At 42.5% G+C, this 21,980-nt stretch overlaps 2 protein-coding genes and 1 pseudogene across 2 annotated transcripts; all 3 read right to left on the bottom strand.

Moving 5' to 3' along the window:
- Positions 1–3,409: 3,409 nt before the first annotated feature.
- Positions 3,410–8,210, bottom strand: LOC124691535 (annotated as a pseudogene).
- Positions 8,211–9,232: 1,022 nt separating this feature from the next.
- LOC124691534 (ruBisCO large subunit-binding protein subunit beta, chloroplastic-like) lies at positions 9,233–13,682 on the bottom strand. The gene is made up of 15 exons (XM_047224821.1): positions 13,573–13,682; positions 12,933–13,157; positions 12,702–12,827; positions 12,467–12,604; positions 12,280–12,375; positions 11,816–12,058; positions 11,487–11,721; positions 11,240–11,409; positions 10,932–11,009; positions 10,768–10,839; positions 10,499–10,603; positions 10,286–10,378; positions 10,110–10,202; positions 9,623–9,746; positions 9,233–9,524 (listed from the first exon to the last, which is right to left on the bottom strand). The coding sequence occupies exons 2-15, from the start codon at positions 13,140–13,142 to the stop codon at positions 9,511–9,513; spliced, it is 1,797 nt and encodes a 598-aa protein (XP_047080777.1). The 5' UTR covers positions 13,143–13,157; positions 13,573–13,682; the 3' UTR covers positions 9,233–9,510.
- Positions 13,683–17,192: 3,510 nt separating this feature from the next.
- LOC124689466 (disease resistance protein RPM1-like) lies at positions 17,193–21,257 on the bottom strand. The gene is made up of 3 exons (XM_047222990.1): positions 21,142–21,257; positions 17,975–20,860; positions 17,193–17,223 (listed from the first exon to the last, which is right to left on the bottom strand). The coding sequence occupies exons 1-3, from the start codon at positions 21,255–21,257 to the stop codon at positions 17,193–17,195; spliced, it is 3,033 nt and encodes a 1,010-aa protein (XP_047078946.1).
- Positions 21,258–21,980: the final 723 nt, after the last annotated feature.

Below are 21,980 nucleotides of genomic sequence, written 5' to 3'. Positions count from 1 at the left end.
AAAGTTCGTGCAAAAAATAATCAAGGTATGTAACAAATCCCCATATGGCATTAATATAACCCCGCTATGCTTCATCACTTCATATCTATTAAGAATTACTTTTATAATGACTATAGCATGTGTGTTGAATTAAACTCTATGTATGAGGCATATACTGAATTTTTTTTCATATATAATTTTCAAAAATTATAGGTGATGGTTGTTCTATTCCTGTTTAGGACATGCTTAGCTTATGGCTGGATTTTGCCATAGGTAAGAAAATAACAATATATAGATAAATTGATTGTCTTATAGTCCATGCAAGTTTTGGCACGAGTATGTATGTACTAGTAAAAATAGGGCCAGGTACTTGGAGAGTGGAGTATGTTGATTATACCATAGTTGCATTATCTTTGGCTTACCTAATTTTTTCAATAAAAGGACAATCTTTATTAGCTTAATCACCACCTTGCTAAAAAAAATTAAAATAAGTTTGGAAGGGCGACTTTTACTAAGTTTATGATTGTTGTTCTGCAAGTTCAGCCGTGACCCGCTACAATAGCTTTCGAAAATTTAAGTCCCCACTTTACAAACTTAGGAGCTAGTTGCCTACCCCATCTCTTTTTTAACACATGGATTATATTAGCATTAAAGATCATCGTACATCATTACATGGCTCTCAAGAATGGAACAAGGAATGGATGTGCCTAGCTGCACAAAATAAGAGAAGGATGGTCTTCACTGGTAAAGAATATGAAAAAACCAAAGATTGTCAATGGAGCCAATCAGCCATCGATCATCCATCGACAACTCAGATTTGAATATGCCCCATCCACAATCTTCAAGGATCTCTGTGCTCCATACCAATTGATGCTCAGCAGGTGGCTCTTCCGACGGTCTGTCTGGCGTATGCACTTAAGGTTGGGAAGAGTTTTTGACGATCAATTTTCGTGAATAACTCAAGGACTTCCATACAGTCTCAGCGCCAACCTTGAAACGGAAAAAAAATAGTTAGTTCATTTTGACAAGGAAAAGAACACCTTGAGCCCAAATTAGTTTTCTTCTGGCGTTGCAACTTCGGGAATGAGGATCTTGTTCAATGTTTTCCATACCTTATGTTCATCATTCTCAATGTTTTTTTTAATTACATCAACTTTTGATGCAAGTCTTAAAAGGGTACATCCACGCATGAAAATTCCGCGACCCACACACTCCTTTCACGGATGCCATGGGTGCGCTTAGCGATTTGTATTGACTGGCCATACTCTGCCGCGGATGAAAATTCCGCGACCCACACACTCCTTTCACGGAGTGAAAAAAAGGAAAAAGTCTATTTTAAACCCTAAACTAGTAGAGGTTCGGCGAAATGAACCCTAAACTCGGAATCCCTGCCTTTGTACCCTGAATTTTTTTATCCCGGTCTAAATCGAACCCTGAGCATGTTTGGTGCTTCGGGAAAAAAATAATCCAACTCACGGCAGGGGTGGCGCGCGACATCGCGTCTGTGCGAGAGGTGCAGAGACGTGGGACGGCCACCCATCGGTTCAATACGAGCAAGTTGACGGGCAGATCGGGAAAAAATGAATCTGTTGCTAATAGGTAGAAGACGGGTATGACATGTGGGGCAACACAGCATATTTTATCTTGGAAATTTTTTGCTATGTAAAACCGGTCCAGGGTTCAATTTAGATCGGGATTTATATGTTCAGGGGTATGAACGACAGGGATTTCAAATTCAGGGTTCATTTGGCCGAACCTTCTACCAGTTCAGGGTTTGAAATAGATTTTTTGTATGCCCATCCTCTCCCCCTACAGCTCTCCCCATGGGCCATGGCGTTCCTCCCGAACGCGCGCCGACCATGGACAAGGAGGTCGACTACGCCTTCCTCTACCACCAGAAGGAGATGCTCTGCGACCGCGTTCGCAATGGACGCCTACCACTACGCCGTCTTCCGCGGCAAGGTGAGAAACGCCCCTCCCCATCCCTACAAATCGCTAGAAGGTCTGTATTTGATGTAGTTTTGGGCTTTGGGCTGATTGATTTGGTGGATCTGTCAGGTGGTTCTTGATGTCGGCTGTTTGTGCTCGATATCCAATTCCTAAACTATGCCCTGACGTGATCATCTCGCAGATGGTTGCCAATCTTCACTGCGCAATGTGGTCATGAGCAAATCCACGAGTTTACATGATACATTAGCTTCAGAAGAGGAGAGAAAATGGAACGGGGCTACTGAAGTTAGTTTCAGTGTGATCTCATCTGGATCTCAAGAGCAAAATGCATTTTCCTATGTGCTCTTTCATATCTATTATCTTATTTCTAATTAGAGAGCAATAAGGAGTGCCAACCTCTCATGCCTACACCAATGAATCAGGCAACGTTTGCAAATGTTATCCAACATTTCGCATCCAGATCTCAATATCAAATCCGTACATTGACAATAATCTAGCCCCTACTCATCTGGGTACCAACTAGGAAATACCAATGGTTTCATGCATTGACATTGATTCAGATGAAGATCTTCTTTCTAATGCACCACATAAAAATGATCTACTGGGGCTGGATATTTTCTTGATGGTGATTTTGTGTCTAATAATGTCTGAATGTCAAATGAGACTAGGTACATATGCATGTTTTCCAAGGATAATAATCATGTCTGAAGGATTCGGAGATTATTGTTACAGGATTGGCAAATGGCAACAACCCTTATTAAGATATAATCTTCTTGTCCTTTTGTTTTTTATACAGGAAAGAACCATGGACCATGCCTATCCTTCAACCCTGTTGCAGTACCCACAGTAGTAGCCGCAAACATGGAAGAAGATGGCATGAATGCTTGTTTACAGCGGGATTGCAGGTTGCTTGGAAAAGCAGTGAGCTTTTTTTTATCATCAGTAAGTAATTTCTAGGTGCTTCCCATATTTCCAAAATTGTTAGACTTTCGAATGGTATTAGGAATATGCCTAACATACAAAACAACATCATAGGCATGGAAGCTCTAGGCGCTTTTATCCGGAAGTCATTTTTCGCATACCTTCCATACGTTTGCAGTGCACATGTTCTTCCCCAATAATTTAGATTCAAACTGTCCAAGAAGTTGCTGGGTAGTGTTTACAGTATTCAGCATTCTATTTGCGCTGATGCCTGTTACCGTATAAATGTCCAAAAAGTAGGAGAGTGGACTGTTTATCGAATTGCTCTGATACCTGTAACGTAAAAATCTCCAACTGGGAGAGTGGACTGTTGTATTGATTTGCTCTGAGAAAACTCTAGACTTCCATAGCCTGTACCATATGACTGAAGTGAGAAAACTTCAGGCGTAGGCCTCCATACTCCTGTACCTGCTAGACATGGCGCTGTGATATTTATTTAATTCCTAGCTCTACAACCATTTTGTGTTCATTATTACTACAGAACAGAAGAGATAGGAACATTAGACTTCGAATCAATAGATATCAAAACAAAAACATTGTGTGCACGGACACTTTTTCCCAAGTGAAAATACAAAGAATAATTAGGCGACTAAGTCAGCTGCATCTATCAAAACACAGGAACTTTCTGTGACTTTCATAAGCATGTTGTAACTGATTGTATGAAGCATTATTGTTTAGAGTAGAAAGTGGAAATCACCGAGGATAACTTGATGACAACATCATTTCTTCTTCCATGGTGTACTGCCTGCTTACTTCCTGAATAACACCTTGAACTGGGATATGATCCCAATTACATGGTGCTCTACAACTTGGAGCCTCTGTTTTAACGCGCAAAGTTTCAAGGATCAACTCCACTTCCCTCATAGTAGGCCTGTCTTCTCCCTTCAATTTAGTGCACATCACTGCTAGTGCGGATACTTCTTGGAAATCACCATTACCCTCTTCCAAGACTTGTGGATCTATTATGTCACCTATTTTACCTTCTGCTAATAGTGAGGCAAAATGTGAAACTAGGCCATCACCATCATCGGACCTATAAACGAATGGTTTCTTTCTAGTAAGCAATTCCATAACAAGAACTCCGAAACTAAAAACATCGCTCTTGTCTGTTAGGCGACACGTATAGTAGTACATAGGATCTAGATAACCAAATGTTCCTTGAACTGCTGTTGTCATTCCTGTCTGATCTATGGGGATGTACCTTGAAGCTCCAAAGTCCGATACCTTTGCTGTTAGACCATCATCGAGGAGTACATTGGAAGACTTGATGTCACGATGATATATTGGCATAGAAGTTGCAGAATGTAGATAAGACAAAGCTCTTGCAACTTCAAGCACAATCCTTAATCGATCATCCCATGATAGAGATATAGGTCCTTCAACATGAAGATGATGATAAAGTGTTCCGTTCGATATGAACTCATAGACAAGCAATGGAACTTCTGTTTCAAGGCAACATCCAAGGAGCTTCACCACATTTCTATGATTGACTTGAGACAGAATTGCAACTTCGTTTATGAAATCGTCTATTTCTCTCTGTACCACAATCTTGGATTTCTTGATGGCAACAACATGCAGGTGTAATATTCCTTTATACACAACACCATGTCCTCCACCACCGACCTCGCGACTTTTATCAAAATTGTCAGTGGCCTTCTCTATTTCTCTTAAGGTAATGATCATCCTTTCACCGATATCTGTATTTTGGAAAATCAACTGTTGCAATAGCAACCCATGATTTTGCTTGAAGAATTTTTCTTTCAACCTTTTCACCCTTTGTAGCTGTATTTTGCGTGTTACAAAAGGAGCAGCAAGTGCTACAATCAGGAGAATAAATCCACTGCTAGCTATTAAAGCTACTTTCCAACCTGCAAATATTTAAGTATGAAGAGAAAATAAAAAATCCATTAGTGCAGTAGCTGACAGTAAAACTGGGAGTGGACAAATTGGTTAATGATTATGAAAGATGTCTTATATATGTACAACAACTGTCCTTGATTAGTACACCCTCTGTTCCAAAATGTAGGTCTTTTTGGCTTTTTTTGCTATGTATCTAGAAAAACCAAAATGAGCTACATTTTGGAACGGAGGGAGTAGATAACACGTAATAGATGGTAAATATTGTATATTGTCAGCTGTCATCACCTGGAAAGAAATTCTTTATAGTAATGCACCCTCCTTTCGTTTTGGGATCTCCATATGTTCCCTGAGGACATTGGCAGTGAAATGATCCGGGCAAATTTTCGCAGATTCCATAGCATGCGTATGCATCTGGGTGCAGGCACTCATCAACGTCTATACGAACAGAAAACAACAGGAACGTAAACCATCCAAGGATATGCATCCATGTTCTAGAAATTAGGAATTGAAGCAAATAAACTAGCAGTGGGACTGCCAAACCACTCGAAAAACGGAATTTCCCCTGTGTGTACAGCAATTTCGGAAAATGAAAATGTGCATTTCTTGGTCGGATTTCAAAATACCCTCAGGGCCTGTTTGGACCCCTTCACTTTAAAGGAATTGGTATCTATTATCTTGGAATTTGGCATTCCACAACTTTCCAAAGTTTAGATATAAGCCTATCTTAAATTCATGGGGGTGGGAGATGTAAATTGATTCTATAAATCCTCATGTTATGTTTCTAATGTGCAACTTATAGCACGCTCTCCAACTCGCTTCCCTATAGCAGAAGTGCAGCACATAAGTATCTCTCCGATATGGCCAACAATAATATACAAATATATTCCACATACAACTATATTATCTTAATTAATTTGTGTCTAAATTATGATTATTATAATGGAATTCAATTCCAAGGATCCAAACGGGGCCCTGGGAAATAACCAACCGACAGGGAAACTACTCATTTCTGCTTGGGTTCTCTAAAACGCATAGGGAAATTCCAAAAACACACAGGGAAGATACTCATTTCCCTGTGCATCAGCTAAAACACACATTTAAATTGACAAAACACAAAGGAAATTGCAGCACATGGTATTACCCCTTTTTTTATGGTGAAACATACTTTTACATTTTTTGCATGATTGCTTAACATAGCTTTGGTTTAGTATGCCTATTCATAAAAGTAAACTGAATTATAATTTTTATGTAATAATATACTTTTTAAGTATCTAATTGTATTTCTACCTATCTATTGGAATTTCACCTTTTAACTACATGTATTGCAAAAAATGATCACTAGATTGTAGAAACATGTACATGCCACTATATTTATACTTTAGAATACGACATCTGAATTTGGAAGGTAACATTCAAATGTTTGTATAGTATGCACTCTAGTTTTCATAGTTACTTTATAGTTTTCAAAATTGAATAATACCCAAAAGTTCTAAGAAAATTCCAAATTTTGGTTAGAGAACCAAAGACATTCTTACAACTTTAATAAAAAAATCAAAAGAAAAATCAGAGAAGACAACAGCTTGCTTCATTTGGTGTTCATTTGAGAGTATGTACTTATAGTAAACTCTTCGGTCTCTAGTGAGATTTGAGGTGATCAATAGCTTATTATGTTGATTATAAACTTTTTCATATGAAAGTTTAATATAACATTATATTAGCACTTCCATAGATTTGTTGGAAAATTTCGTAGATCTGAATCTGAACATGCAGATGTACTATCTTATCTTGTTGCATCCATATTTTTGTAGGTGATGTGTACAAGCAGTTCAATGTTTGTTTACTCTAGTAAGATTATTACAAAGTGTAGTACTGTAACTTCGCAAGTGTGCTTGAGGTTGACTCTACAATAACAAGATTTGTTGTATTTTGGAGCATACATATCTTCATTATATACTACTGTTTGAAGGCTGAGCACATAGTGTGGAAAAGCTGTGAGTACTACTCCATCAACATGTATCTGCTGCCCAAGCAATTGTGAGTATACACGATCAACCTATGTGAATGTGGGAGAAGAGTATACACAGCACCGACAGGAAACTAGGGAGCCGACAGGAAATAAAACACTGACATGCAAATTTTATTTCCTTGTCGGTTATGCATTTTCCCTGTCATTTTTAATATTTTCCTGCCGGTATTTTAACCATCCAGGGAATTCCAGTTTCCAGTAGTTGCAAACAGATAGTAAGTGGCAGCTACACTAACTTTGATTTGCATCTTATAAAATTCTCGATCGATACCTTTGCATCCTGTTGGTATAGACGCGTTACCCACAAAGCCAGGAGGGCACTTGCATAGGTACCCGCCTACTGTGTTGTTGCAGTCGCCAAAACATGGATAAACCTCTGGATATTTGCACTCGTCTATATCTAAAAAAAAAACAGAATGAATAGGAGGGGAAAACACTATTATGTCTAGCTAGTGGAAGAAAAGGGTACGAAACTAGTATTTCCGAATCTTAATTTGACTGATTGTTTAATTAATTTTTACCTTTGCATCCATCGAGAACGTAAGGGTTGCCGTCATAGCCTTGCACGCAGTGGCACCGATGCCCACCGGTGCCGCGGAAAGCCGTGCTGTTCTGGCAGAAGCTGTTAATGCTGCGGCACTCGGGCGACGTCGTGGAGTTACTCTGGCACGTTGATTTGCTGATGACCCACTCTAGCACCACTGGGAGCGCGGCCGGCGACACCATGTCCATCGGAAAAGAGCTCAGGCGCTCTGCATCCACCACGTAAACCGTAGCCTGGTCGCTGCTCCATGATCCGTTCATCCGGCGGAACTGGAGCAGGTAGACGTTGAGGCCCGCCGGGATGGGCGCCTGGCAGCAGCCGATGCCGGAGCAGTCGGGGGACGCCACCTGATACGTGTTCCCCGAGACGCGCGCGGGAGCAGAAGGCTGCACAGGTGCTGATGATGTCGGCCTCGTCGGACCCCATGAGGAGGACCTGGACGTCGCAGCCGGCCACGAGGAGCTTGTTCCTTCCCGGCGCCAGGGTGAAGGGCCCCGAGTCTATGAAGACGCCGACGACGTCCCAGTTGATGATGCCGTAGTAGGGAATGGGGAGGGACTGGTCGACGCGATCGACGTAGACGTCCACCGTGCCGTTGGGCAGATTGATGTCAAACACCTCCGCGGCGTTGCGGAGGAGCAGCCTGGGAGGGACGTCCTTGCTGCAGGTGACGTCGAAGCCGGGGCGGTAGCAGCCGGGCTCCACACCGAACGGGTACGGGATGCTGATGTTGCCGCACCTGGTGGTGCAGTGACTTCCCACCGGCGATGCCGCGGCCACCAGCGGCAGCAGCAGCAGCAACGCAGCAGAAACTATGGTAGTTGCTACCATCTCCATATGGAATGGTAACCAATACTTGTTTGCCTGAGCAACTTGTATGTATGTCACCTTTCTTGCTTGTTAGCTCGTCTGTCAACGCTATTGACCGCGTATTTGGAAATTTTGTAGAAAAAAAGTATCCCTAGTCCAAATCATAGTGAACCTGGTGGAGAAACTGTGTTTCAAGTGAGTCCTTTCTTTTTCATGATTTATGTCAGCCGGACAGCACAGCTGTTTTGAAACTTCAAAGGATGGAGACACAACTTGGTTGGTTGGGAGTTGGGACGACTTGGCCAGCAAACCGCCGTGTGGACTGATGCAGACGGAGACTACACGCACAGGCACAGCGTCTGCAGTCTACCCTGTGGGAGAAGCTAAGGCAGAAGGTGACGGAACTCTATGACATTTTTTTCCCAAGGGAAATTAATTACATGGAGCTTTCGCCCAGGCCGAAAGAGTGTAAAGGACAAGCAGTGAACGATATGAACTGCGTCAGCCGGTGCCCGTCGATGACGAATGAGTCTTTGTTTAAGAATTTTGTTATGACATTGATATACTATAGTCTAAAACTAAAGGTTCAGCTTTGACCACAAGGTTTAGAAAAATCTAATACTGTATTAAAGTAGACAAAACATTTTATAAAATTACCCCGGTTTCCCAAGTCACCATAGAATACGTTTTTTTTTAACAGGAAATGACGTAGGAGGCGCCTAACGGGGAATGGCATGTTTTTCTGGCAGTAGGTGCATCTACACCTATGAGCTAAAATGGATTTCCACTCTAGCTCATCCTTTCAAATCTTTAACTTCTCCCAAAGTACTCCAGCGAAGGATGTGCGGCAGACCAAATCAAATCTGCACAGTAATCTGCAAATGCCGACGTCCACCAGCACCCTCCTCTTCATGTTTAGTTTCAGGGTAGGGGGATCGACAGGAAAAGGAGACAGAGGAGTGGCAGCTTGATGCGATTATTTATTAATTTTCTTTAGCTATGCTTGATGCGATTTTCCAGGAAGCTAGCTTGGCACATCAAATAGAAGATTTAACCCAGTCCATCAACTAGCACGGTAAACATAGCAATAGCACTTCGTTTTCCCTGTTCCCACATTCGATCAGGTCATTTTAATCACTAAAGACCGGCAATATTATCTAGCTACAATATATGTTCAGTTCCTTTCAATACTAGCTAGTGTAAAATTAAACTATGATGTGTTCCAGATGACATCGTTCCGTGTTCGCACAGGCCACTTCGACTCACGACGATGCCACAGCAATTTCTTCTCATGAACTACCCTCCGATCCGATGCAACATGATGCCAAAAGGAACAGGAGAAAGGAGCATTTCACCTGGATCAGAAGCCATAACCTGCACAGAATATTAAAACAAGTGTAAGCAAAGTCCTGAATTAAGAAATAGCAGATGACGGAGCGAACATATAGTCTCTGTATGATGTATGTATATACCTGAACCGGCCATTGGGTTCGCAGCAGGTGCCTGCTCAGCCTCCTTGATGTCGACGACGACAGCATCCGAGGTGATGAAAGTCTTGGCCACGGATGCAGCATGCTCCAGGCAACACCTCGCCACCTGTTTTGTGCAAGAATAAGGTTAATGTACTGGCACAATGCAGAGAAACTAGGGTAGGCTGAGTATTTGGTTGCAGTCGAGCAGGGTGGGAACCCCTGCAAGACAAAGTCTTGTCAAACAAGTCATTCCTCAAGTCTATGGGTGATAATGCCATGCTTCATGCTTCGGTATGATTTACATGTAAGGCTGACGGAGTACAGGAAAACACTCAATCTACTCATTCCCAAGCAGAACTCGGCATACTTTTCTCTTAAAAATTGTTATAACACAACATGCTTAGAAGAGAGAATTAGTTCCAAATCAAGAAAGCATTTTCAGTTCAAAAAAACAAATCAAGAAAGCATTTGTCACACAAGCACATACCTTGGTAGGATCAATAATACCAGCAGCCATCAAATCCTCATACTTCCCTGTGGCAGCATTGTAACCAAATCTGAAGTTGTCATTGGCAAGGACCTGAATGCAAGAAAGTTCCAAATTAGTTGCGTGCAAGTTGCTACACAATGAATTTATACTTGAGAAATAATTCAAGGGCGAACCTTTTCAGTCACCACGCTGCCATTAACACCAGCGTTTTTGGCAATTAATTTTAGTGGATAACTCAAGGACTTCCTAACAATCTCAGCGCCGACCTTGAAAAGGCGAAGACATAGTCAGTTCATTTAGATAAAAGAAAAAAAAGCACTTTGAGCCAAAATTAGTTTTCTTCTGACATTGCAACTCGGGGAAAGAGGCATTAAATTTTTCTATACCTTCTGTTCATCATTCTCAAGGGTTTCTTTAATGGCATCAACTTTTGATGCAAGCCTTAAAAGGGTACAGCCACCACCGACCACGATACCTTCCTCGACAGCCGCCTGTACACAAAGCAAGCAGTTAACTAACAAACAATTATAAAGATTTTTCTGTAATAGTACAATCAACATGATGCTTCAGTGCATCAGAAGCCTCTCTGAATGAGAGCACATACGTACACAACTCCCCCCAAAACAATTGGATGTGAGCCAGAAGAAAGCATTACCTTTGTTGCATTCAGTGCGTCTTCAACCCTCAGTTTCTTTTCCTTAAGCTCAGTTTCAGTCTGTGCTCCGACCTACAAACCAAGATGTATCATTTTATAGCTGTTATATTCTTCTAATACAGACAGTAGATCAAGAGGTATCTCAGATTGGAACATAACACTACCTGGATGACAGCAACACCACCAGATAATTTCGCTACCCTTTCGTGTAGCTTTTCTTTTTCATATTCCTGTTCAGAAGCCTGAAAAAAATAGTATGTTTTGTAACAAAAAAGTTAGTCCAAATATTTTCATGCATATTTCAAATTACATGCACCATGCTCCAGAAGCTAATTAAAACTATATATACGGAAAAGCAGAGTAACAAAAAAAGACTGGACAAAAGGAGAAGAGCCATGAAGAAAGTAATAACAAAGATTATTCGACAAGTAGGACCGGGAAACGTAGAATACTAGTTTAAAACTATACATACCTCAATTTGGTTCTTGATTTGTGTGACTCTTTTGGTTACTTCCTCCTGTGTAGTACCATCTCCAACTATTGTTGTTGAATCTTTGGTAATTACAACCTTGGCAGCAGTTCCTAGGACTTCTGCATCTGCTTTATCCAGCGACAGTCCAATTTCTTCTCTGATGACAGTGCCTGAATGAAGAATGACCTTTTTGAGTGAACGGATACCACAATGAGACATGTCAAATAGCACAAAAGATCAAACGCACCTCCTGTCAGAGTAGCAATATCATCCAGGTATTGACTCTTGCGCTCGCCAAAACCAGGAGCTTTTATGGCAGCGATCTTCAACGCGCCCCTAAGCCTATTAACCACAAGGGTTGCAAGAGCTTCCTGCTCAATATCCTCTGCGATTATTAGAATTGGATATCCGCTCTTAATAGCATCCTCCAGAATAGTGATGAGGTCTCTAGCGTTGTTAATTTTCTTGTCCACAAGAAGCAGCTGGATAATAGAATAAATATCAGTTTAAGAGGATGGAACACATGTGGTTAAAGAAATTTGAGTAGACAAGCTGGCAAGATAGAGTGCAATAGACCTTGCAGTTCTCATACTCTACTGACATTTTTTCGCTGTCAGTTACAAAGTAGGGAGAAATATAGCCACGGTCAAATTGCATTCCTTCAACAACATAGAGGTTGTTTTCAGCACTCTTTCCCTCTTCAAGTGTGACCACCCCTTGCCGCCCAACCTTTTTCATAGCCTCGGCTATCATGTTGCCAATTTCATAGTTATTTCCAGCACTTACAGCAGCAACATCAGCAAGTTCACTATCTTCAACCTGGATTATTGAATGCAATTCAGTAAATTGGAATTCCGAATACACAGTACTGCAGCCACACCGTTAATAAATATAGGAGCCAAAGTCACCAGAACGGATGCATATTATGATTGCATCACAAAATTAGAGTAGTAGTTATTATCGCAGAATGTCACGGAAAATATAGTTCTTTTTGAGGATCAATATAATTCCAGCAAAGAATAAGATTAACCGGATCTTACCTCCTTGGACATCTTTCGGAGCTCACCAACTAATGCTTTGGCTGTTTTCTCAATGCCACGAGCGATCTGTACTGGATTAGCACCAGCAGCTACAATCTGGGCAGAGAAAAAACAACAACATTATTTCGAGAACTAGATAAAAAATTGCGCTGTAGGTACCACAGGTAACAAGGTTTATATTGTGTACCTTGACACCCTCAGCAATCATCCCTTGAGCAAGGATCACAGAGGTGGTTGTCCCGTCACCAGCCAGATCATTAGTCTTAGCAGCAGCTTGCCTAACCAGTTTAGCTCCAATGTTTTCAACAGGGTCTTCGAGTTCAACCTGATACACAGCCAATCGTGAGAAAAATCCATAGGCACAGTTTAACTGACATCAGGGTTGCACTGTCAGCAGAGATGATAAATAGAATGCGACGTACCTCCTTTGCCACCGTAACACCGTCATTGACAATCCTAGGCGACCCGTACTTGCTCTCGAGGACGACGTTCCGCCCTTTAGGACCAAGGGTAACTCCGACCAGATCAGCCAGCTTGTTGACCCCATTCTGCGAGGGAAATGCCATGACAGGAATTATTAGCATACGATGTGACGGTGCAGATGATAGAAGAACGGCTCGAACTAGGCGCAAGGATAAGTTTGTACGACTCACTTGCAGCTTCCTGATGGCCGACCCGTCCTTGTTGAAGTAGAGCTCCTTTGCGGCGTTCACCTTGACATTGCACTTTCTCCTGGGCCTGATTTTCTGGGGAAACGAAACAGATGGCGGCAAAACCAAGGAGAGCTGCTTCCTGGTGGCGAATCCGTTGGGAGCGGCAGCGTTGAGGCCGCATGTAGAGGTGGCCCCGAATGGTGAAGCCATGGTTTATATCAGCGCCTGAGCAAACGAAACGAAACAGTCCGTGTCAGCATTGATTCGACCGACGTGGAAACAGAAAGAAAACGAAGCCCTCTGAAAGTATAGTTCTATTCTAGTTTTATATCACCATCTGACTAACTCGAACAGATTGTATCAGCATCAGTTTATTAAACATGAAAACAGAGATGCCCTGTTTACTGTAACAAGCAGAGTAAATCAATATGTGAGCACGCACGCACGCCATTCGTCGGCGGAGGAATCAAGGAGTAGTGCCAGCAGCGGGATCGGGGCTGGAGCGAGTAAGGGAGGTCCTAGCAACAGCCGATTCGTGGTCCGTAACAGAAACCCCGATTGATCCGCACACGACCCGCCGCTGTCTACTCCGGCCGACCGAGCAGGTTAGAGGTTGCAGAGGGATGGTGGGGATCGATACCTGAGGGAGGAGGAAGAGGACGGTCGGCCGGCAGGGTCGCTGCTCCGCCGGATCTCGCCGGCGGCTAGGGTTTAGCGGCGGTTTTTGCTCTGATTTTCCTTGCGTTTGATTGATTGATCTGCGCCTCTGTCTCTGTCGCTGGGCTTTAAATATTAACAGCGGAGGAACCAAGGGAGGTTGGTGGAATGCCGCTATGACAGGTGGGGCCCACCGGACAGGAAGCATCTGGACCCTTTTTTTTTCTCCTCACTTTGCTTTGCAAAGTTTACACGCAAAGAATCTGCAGGCTGGGGCATACCGTTGGTCATGCCCTAATGCATTGGCATCTGGAAGTTTTGTCTGCCCATCTTCTGGATGTATTTTTGTTTGGCTGTTTTTATGAAGAAACAATATTGCAGACAGGGAGTTGAATTCGCATGCTGATGCTATGTCGGTGTTGACAGATTTCAGGTTCTGTGGTATGGAGTAGGGTTCTGTGGTGGTCTCTTTGGACCGTACGCAATAATAAGCTGATATCCGAGCAACAAAATTATTTTACGCCCCACCACTGTGATGTGGTGTTCTGAATGATGTTCTATGAGATATTGGCGGCTGAGCTTGGGATATCAAGTTGCAAGAGCATGTGATCTAGGGGTTGAAATATCTACGCCGACGCTTATACATAATGACAAGAAGAAAAAGAAGTTTCTTTGATGTTCTTGGAAAGGGGTGTGTCGGTGTTCTAGTTACGAGAAGAAGAGGAGAAAAGGAGAATCAAGTGCTAAGTGTCTAGTGTCCAATCCCACATCCTCGTGAATGCAAGCATCATCCTTTTTTTCTATAAATAATCTTTTCATGAAAATGTAGCTTATATTAATTTTTTGGGTTGTAGGATTGTTTGTTGCTTCTCCCCTATAATTGTGGGAGAAAGCAAATTAGATAACATTATTTTCTCCATTAAAGTGGGAAATTTTAGGCTTTTGGCTGAAAATTGGACATATTTGGATAACATTAAAGTGAGAAATGTTATGTTTCGACACAAAAGTGGACATATTTATATATGGATTTATAAGCAAGGATAAATAAAGAAGCAAAGAACAAATAAAAGATAACTGCCATGAAAGAGTGTAGAACACTCATATATTGAAGAAGTGCATATCAAGCAGTCAATTACAAATGTCCCTCTTCTTTGCTTTGCTTTTACTATACCCTCAACTGGTATATATGATGTCTATCATCGTAGCTTGCACACACTTGCATACCCTGCTTCATTTCTGTTTTTGATTTTACATGTTGTTAACCATAAAAATGAAGGTAAGTTTGGGACACACGAGATGAGGAAGGGGACCGGGGTGAGTGCCCTCTCCCCAATCTTCCGTCCCAACTTTTCTTTTATGTGACTATATATTCTAGATCCCAGTGATGATGTGTGTATATATGGACATGAATGAAGAATAATTCAGGCCCCACTACAAGTGATTGTATTAGCCCGGTGAACAATATCCTGCTACGTATTATATTGCGCATCACAAAATCGATACGCTCGCTAGGGTATTGGAAACCAATGTGACGTTCATATGAGATCTCGTGGGTCCAAGATTAGCATCTTGGAATGAATTACTACCGCGTCTGGGTTTGCTCCACTTGACGCAGGGTAAAGACGAGTTTCTATGTCAACGATTTAGTTCAGTCAGATGTGTCAGTTGGTAATAATAAAAAGATTTGTAAGATGAAGATTCGGTAACTAAGGTTGTGTGATATCTCCGTCGGGGTGTTATACTCACCAAAGATAACATTGCTAAGCGAAATTGGCATGGATGTAGAAAAGTTTCTTCATCAGGACAAGACTATAAAACATGTATTCTTCTAATGCAAGTTTGCTAGGTCCATATGATCAATCATTAACATATGTTCTACCTTACACCCACCATGGGTTGCAAATATTTTTGAAATTTGGCTCAATGATGTGGATCATAGGTTAAGTTTCTTATTAGGGTGGGAACCATTGCAGGAATTTGGTCACTTGACTATGTAGAAATAAAAAGGTTCTTTCATCTACACTCTGTTTATAGCCGTCTCTACAGCGTGTGGAGCATCATGACATGTTTATAGAGGTGTTTGCATAATTGGAGAATACCCAAGCGTGTAGTTTTCCTAACATGGATGCCTACGTAATCTACAGATTGGCCCTTCATGTCCAGTGGCGCCTTAGTTGATTGTGATGATTGCTTTTGTAATTCAACTTTTGCTTTCCTTTAGTCAGTAGTTTCATGTTATCGGAATCTTGCGTCTGTGTGCATTCTCGTCATGCAGCCTAGCTCAAGTACTCTAAACTCTCATCTGAACATTTATTTTCGTACTGTTGTTTGAGTTGGATGTGTGAGCATTACAAGGTGTGAGGATAAGATTATCTGAATTCTCACAGCGATATGTTAACTGAAGAATGTGCACTTCTAACTCAACTCAACAAAGTCAGAGAGCTCAGAACTTGCCTGTGCCTAATCACAGATCTGGGAAAAAACAACAGCTGTTAACCAAGTGAAGAGCGCAGAGTTCTCTGTTAACCAAGTGAAGAGTGCAGTTCTAACTCGACGTAAAAGTTTATAAGCCTGATACAGATCTAGAAAAACATCAGCCAACACAGGTACTAGTATAAACTACGGCGCTGTGTGCATGATGCATCCACGGAAATAAATACAGTAATTATACTAGTTGTTCACAAATGCGCTGACATGTTTACAGCACTACCTCTTAAGCTAGAGGTTTCAGAGGCACAATGAAAAACATTGATAGGCATCCCTTGAATTGGTTTGATTGTTCTCAACACAATTACAAACAGTGCACAGCATTTTTCTCACAACGACTTCGATCACACCGCATATATATATACAGAGAGACTGAATCATATATATACAGCCAGCCATTGAATTCAGCCACTGGATGGGGTAGATCCGTAGATGGAGTTGTGCGGGCATGTAATTCTTGTGCTTCTTTCACGAAAGACGCGAGAGTACGCCTGTTAAGTTTGGACAGAGTGATTGCAGAGCTGTTGTCGACGAATCAGCAAGATCTATTCCATGGCGTGGTCTTCTCAAATTACTCGTTGGCTTCTAGGCCAGCAGTTGGCACTTGTAAAATCCTTGTAAGAACTTGGAATGATGTTCAGCCTGCTCCGTAACAAAGAATTCTCCCTCAGCCTTTTACAACGTTGGAACATGAAGTTGCTGTATCATAGGCCATAGTGGCGAACGCAATGGGCAACTGCAGCTTAATTCACGTTTCAGCCAGTGTGGCGTAGACCCATCATCGTTCCACGTCTTCAGACCAGCTGAAAACACATATAAAGAACATGCATGAGTTTATTCTATCAGCAAATGTATGTGAGGTACATGTAGCATGATGACTGGAAAAGAAGAGGAGTTATTGCTCACTGAACTCACCGGTTATTAGGATCATCACTTCATGGTTCACGATTCAGATGCGTTTGGACCCAGAACTCTCAGGTGGCTCAGAAAGAATGTCCTGTGGTGTCCAAGTCCAATTTCCCTCGAGATCACTGAGTGTGCTTTGCAGCACAGGATGCCTGGATATTTGTTCACTTCAGATTGAGAAGATGCTTGCTCAGATATCATTTATCATAGTCACTCCAGCTCCTCGTATATATCTCGATTTCTGACAATACAAAAGCGTTACCATTCCGTACACTAAAACAGGGGTATGTATGATATTTTTCTGGTACAAAGTGGACTATATGAAATAATAAATGCTCAAAGAAAAATCGAAGCAGAAGACCATGGATACTACAAAAGCAGCAACCCACAGGCTGGAAAACTTGACACTGTAAGATAATCCAGCAGATACATAGCTACAGAACTAACTACATCACATTGAATCAGAGTTTGGAACAACCAAGTGACCAACTAGTAATCATCAAACATGCTTCCAAGAGATGGAACCAATTAAATCGAAGGAGGTTTGAGTGGTAGTACCAACATGGAGTCAGATGTGGCAGCAAATGAGGAGCAACAGACACCGGAACAGAGGGCTGTATCATCGCTGTTGTTGCCATGATCACCGGCAACAAGATGGAACGAGGAACATGTGCTGTGAGAGAGACAGAGAGAGAAACATTGTTAGAAACTCGGACTGAATCAAGTGAAAAAATTAGGAGATTTGACGGGGCGGGCACATGCATGAGAATATGGTGTTTCAGGGCAGGCAGCTACATGAGCCAGAAGCGGGAGACTCCGGGCCGGCATACAGAGCGAGAAGGGGGAGACTCAGTCGTCGTCACCGTAGATCATCTTCGCTGTGGGAGACAAGAAAAGCAAGAGAAGAGAGATGGATTGTAAGTACTCCGTATATAATATTAATCGGTCGATGGCTAGTACTGCTAGTCTGAAGGGAAGAGAAATTAGCTGACCTGTCGCTCCCCGTCGGCACCTGCGGGTGTGAGCTCTCTCCCGCTGTTGCTTGATCTGCTTGTACCACAGTAGTGGATCCTTGGAGGACGACAGCATCCAGATCGTGGTGGGTCCAGTCATCCCTGAGCCGCAGAATAGGATGGTTCGGGTGTGTGTCCACTTCACGTTGGAGCATACCAAGCCTCGCCACTTTACCATCGTAACCAAGTGAAATTTCCTTGAGGCTTGGAAGATGTTTGATACCAGTAATCCCTGATTCCAGCTTGCAACGACTGATTTCAATATTGTCCAAGTGGGGCGAGGTGCCCATCTCAAATATCAACTCGCTCAGTTTGTCCAGCCAGAAAATAACAAGTTTCCGGAGATTTGTGAAAGTTTCCGTTCTGAAAACAAGCATCTCTCCAACATAAGATTCGAAACCAAGTTCAAGGTGCATGAGCTTGGGCAGTGCCCCTAGTATGTTTAGGGTTTTATCTCCTTCCGTCAGGTTGGTACACCTTAACTCAATCTTTACCAGATGTACCAGATCGCCAACCCAGCCAGGCATGCCTCCAAGACAACCAGCCAACTTCAGCGTCCTCAGGAGAGGGGGGGCAGTGGAAATTGAATGCAAGCACTCGAGGGATGCACGGCCTCTCCAAGAATCATAATCCACGCTAATATTAAGAGAGTGGAGGGAAGTGAGCTTCTCAATGGATGCACAAACTATCTTGCTCTTTTGCTGAGTTGCCCCTAGTGTCAAACTTAACCTTCTTAGCTTTATAAGCTCCCCGAGCTCTTTAACTGCTTTCCCACTAGTTCGCTCAATATCCACAACTTCTAGGATCTCTAACTCCTTTAGATTGCTGATCCCTTTGGGCACTCTCACACCTTCAGAGTTTGACAAACGGCCAGTCCTGGCCATGTGTGCCATCATAATAATATCCGGACGATCATCAGCATCAATTAAAGGAGTGTATACAATAGGCAGACAAAATGTGGAGGCTAACCAGACCACAGGGTAATCTGTGTACGAACTAAAGTCTATGCTTTCTTTGCTACAACGGAGGCTACGAAGGCTTGCCAGTTTAGTGATCGCAGTTGGTAGTGATGCCACATAACATATTCCTAAGTCCAAAGTTTGCAACCCTTGTAGCTTCCCGATGGATCTTGGGAGTTTATAAACATATGATAGGCATTTATGGATGCTGATATATTTCAAATGACGCAACATCCCTATGGAATTGATATCTTTTTGTGTGATATCAAACATGGCATTACACAAATCCAGGACTCTAAGCATCTTGAAGTCGGGTGAACAAACTGAAGGTGTTGGCTTCATGGGTCTCTCACCAAGCACAGTGAATGACCGGACATGGTTCCAATCCAAGCCTTTATCTGGGCACCAACTGCCTTGATATGCTACATGACGAAAGTTATCCCCTGCCATGCCAGTTGCATTATCCCACGCAGAGCATGCAAATTTTTCTTCTTTAGCAATCGAGATCATGACATCCCGAACGATATCATGAACTTGACATGCCTTCACAGTCCCTTCTATGTTCACTTTTGATGGCTGGATCATGCTTCGGTATATTAGGTCCTTAAAGTAACTATTCCCAACATCCTGAGCATTCATTCCATCCGTGGCAATAACAAACCCCTCGGCTATCCATCTTTCTACTAGGCGTCTCCTTTTGATTTGAAAGTCTTCGGGGAATATGCTTATATACAGAAAGCATGACTTGAGATGAGAAGGCAAGTGGTGGTAGCTAAGAGTAACCATCCTCCTCATCGCTTCAAGGCTTCGGTTACTCTCTAGCTCTGATGGGATCTGGTCATAAATAGTTTCCCACTCACTAATCATTCTAGTGGAAAGCATGCCTCCAATTGTGAGTATAGCTAGGGGTAACCGGCCAGATTTTTTTACTATCTTAGTAACTATTTCCTTCATTTGATGATTTTTCATGTCTTCCTCACTTTTCCTAGTACGCTTTAGTAGCAACTTTATGGCATCATTTGTTTCTAGGGGTTCATGGTGGTAGATAAGCGGTCTAGAAGATTCCGAAGTACACTCCTTAGCTAAACCAACATTTCGTGTTGTTACCACTATTCGGCTACCTTTGGTGTTACTGCTAGGAAAAGCAATACTTTTTATCCATTTCCAATCATCTAAGTTCCATAAATCATCAAGAACAACAAAGTACCTCTTCTCAAGTAGCTCTATTCGTAGGTATTCGGCGAGGATATGTTCTTGCACTACATTTGCTTCAAGTTGCTTGTTTAATGCATGATCGCCAAGAAGTTGCTTTATCATACCTTTGAGAAGATCCATCCTGACAAATGACTGCGAGACAGTGACCCATGCACAACACGTAAAGCTTTCCGTGCTTTCATAAACCTTCCTTGTAAGAGTAGTCTTACCCAAACCACCCATGCCAACCACACATACTACCTGAGCAGGGCCATTTCTAGCATGGACATCTAGAAGCTTTATCAACTCTTGTTTGGGCCTAGAAAACCCCACAAGTTCAGTTTCATCGATGTTGCTACCTGACTGGTTGCGAATATCTTCCATGCAAGACTCCCTCTCATCAATGGCTCTGGCGAGGACTAGGTTCTTGTCAATCAGGTTGTACCGTGTGTTCCTGTTACTCACTTCTTCTACTCTTGATTTGAGATCACGGATCTGCATGGCGATTCGATGGCGATCTTTAAGCTTCATCAGCTTTTGTGACAAGCTTTTACTTGCCACATGTACCATGAATTCACCAAGGCAATCTTCAATATTGTAGGACAGGTCCCTCACTTGCTTTGCCCACACCTTGAGTAGCAGGTCTTTCTCCTTCATTGCTTCAGCAACCACCAGGAATGCCTGCATAGTCTCTAACTCATCTTTGATGAACCTGCCAAAGATCACCAAAAAGAAATTTACAACACGCATGGTTCCATTCTTTTATTTTGAACATATCATGGTTCCATTCCTGCAGCTAAGACATCGAACGGTACATCTAAATAATATATGGCCATAATATATGCAGCTCCACGAACGGAGTTGGGAAACAAAATATTTTCTATCACAAACAAAATACAACCAACAATGGGGAATTGGGTTTGCAATGAAAAAAAAGATGTAAGAGGCTAGGGAAGTTGCGCGACCTGAATAGAGAAGTTCATGCAAGCATACCAGATATCCTTGCGCACGCCCATGAGAAGGCTCATCTCGTCCGCGGCGGCAGAGGCTGCGTTGCTGAGAGCGCCGCCCACCATGGACCTGGCCATGCTCAACACAGTATCTGCCATCTCCCTCTGGCCGGTTCAAATTTGCTCGCAAGAATTGCTAGACGTGTGTTGACCACCTGCGACTCGGAGCAAGATTGCACGGAAGGAGCAAGATTGTCAAGTTTGCCGTGCTACAAACAGGCAAGTATGTTGTGCTCTTATAGCGAGCTTTTTTTCCCCTTTCTAATAACGATAGAAAAGTCATGTAAACTTGATGGTTTTTGTCAGCTTATGATGGCTGGGAAGCCCATGTGAGTATGGCAGATAGCTTAGACCAAACGGTAACCTGCATTGCTCACATGGGCTAGCTAGAGTGGTTTCCCACTGATTACCGCAGTTTCTTGATACGTGAGGCCCGTTGTTTCTTCTAATACTAGCAGAATTTTAAAAAGTTAGCATGACAAATTCTGTGTGTCAGTGTGAGGGCGAATTGACTAGGCCCAGCATGTCGGAAAAGAATTGGAGTAACTATTTGTCTTTGATGATGACTCCTCTGTTTTGACTAGAGCTAGCTTCCTTTGATTTACATAAGAGATATGAACAGGCACATAGGTTGTTACCCAATATACTAACGCGCACCAACCAGCGCAACCATTGGCGGCCCTGGGGGTATGCACCTGTATTCAGGTCAATACCCAAGAAACAGACAAAAAAGCATTTTTATACATGTACTCGTCTAGTCGTATAGCAGCGCACCCGCACACGGTTTCCCCAATTCCCCTGGCTCGCACGAAGGCAGGTCGC

The sequence above is a fragment of the Lolium rigidum genome, chromosome 2 (genome assembly GCF_022539505.1).
Source record: "Lolium rigidum isolate FL_2022 chromosome 2, APGP_CSIRO_Lrig_0.1, whole genome shotgun sequence".
Taxonomy (NCBI): domain Eukaryota; kingdom Viridiplantae; phylum Streptophyta; class Magnoliopsida; order Poales; family Poaceae; genus Lolium; species Lolium rigidum.
The sequence above is the reverse complement of the archived record's forward strand: the minus strand, read 5'-3'. Positions and strand labels throughout refer to the sequence as shown.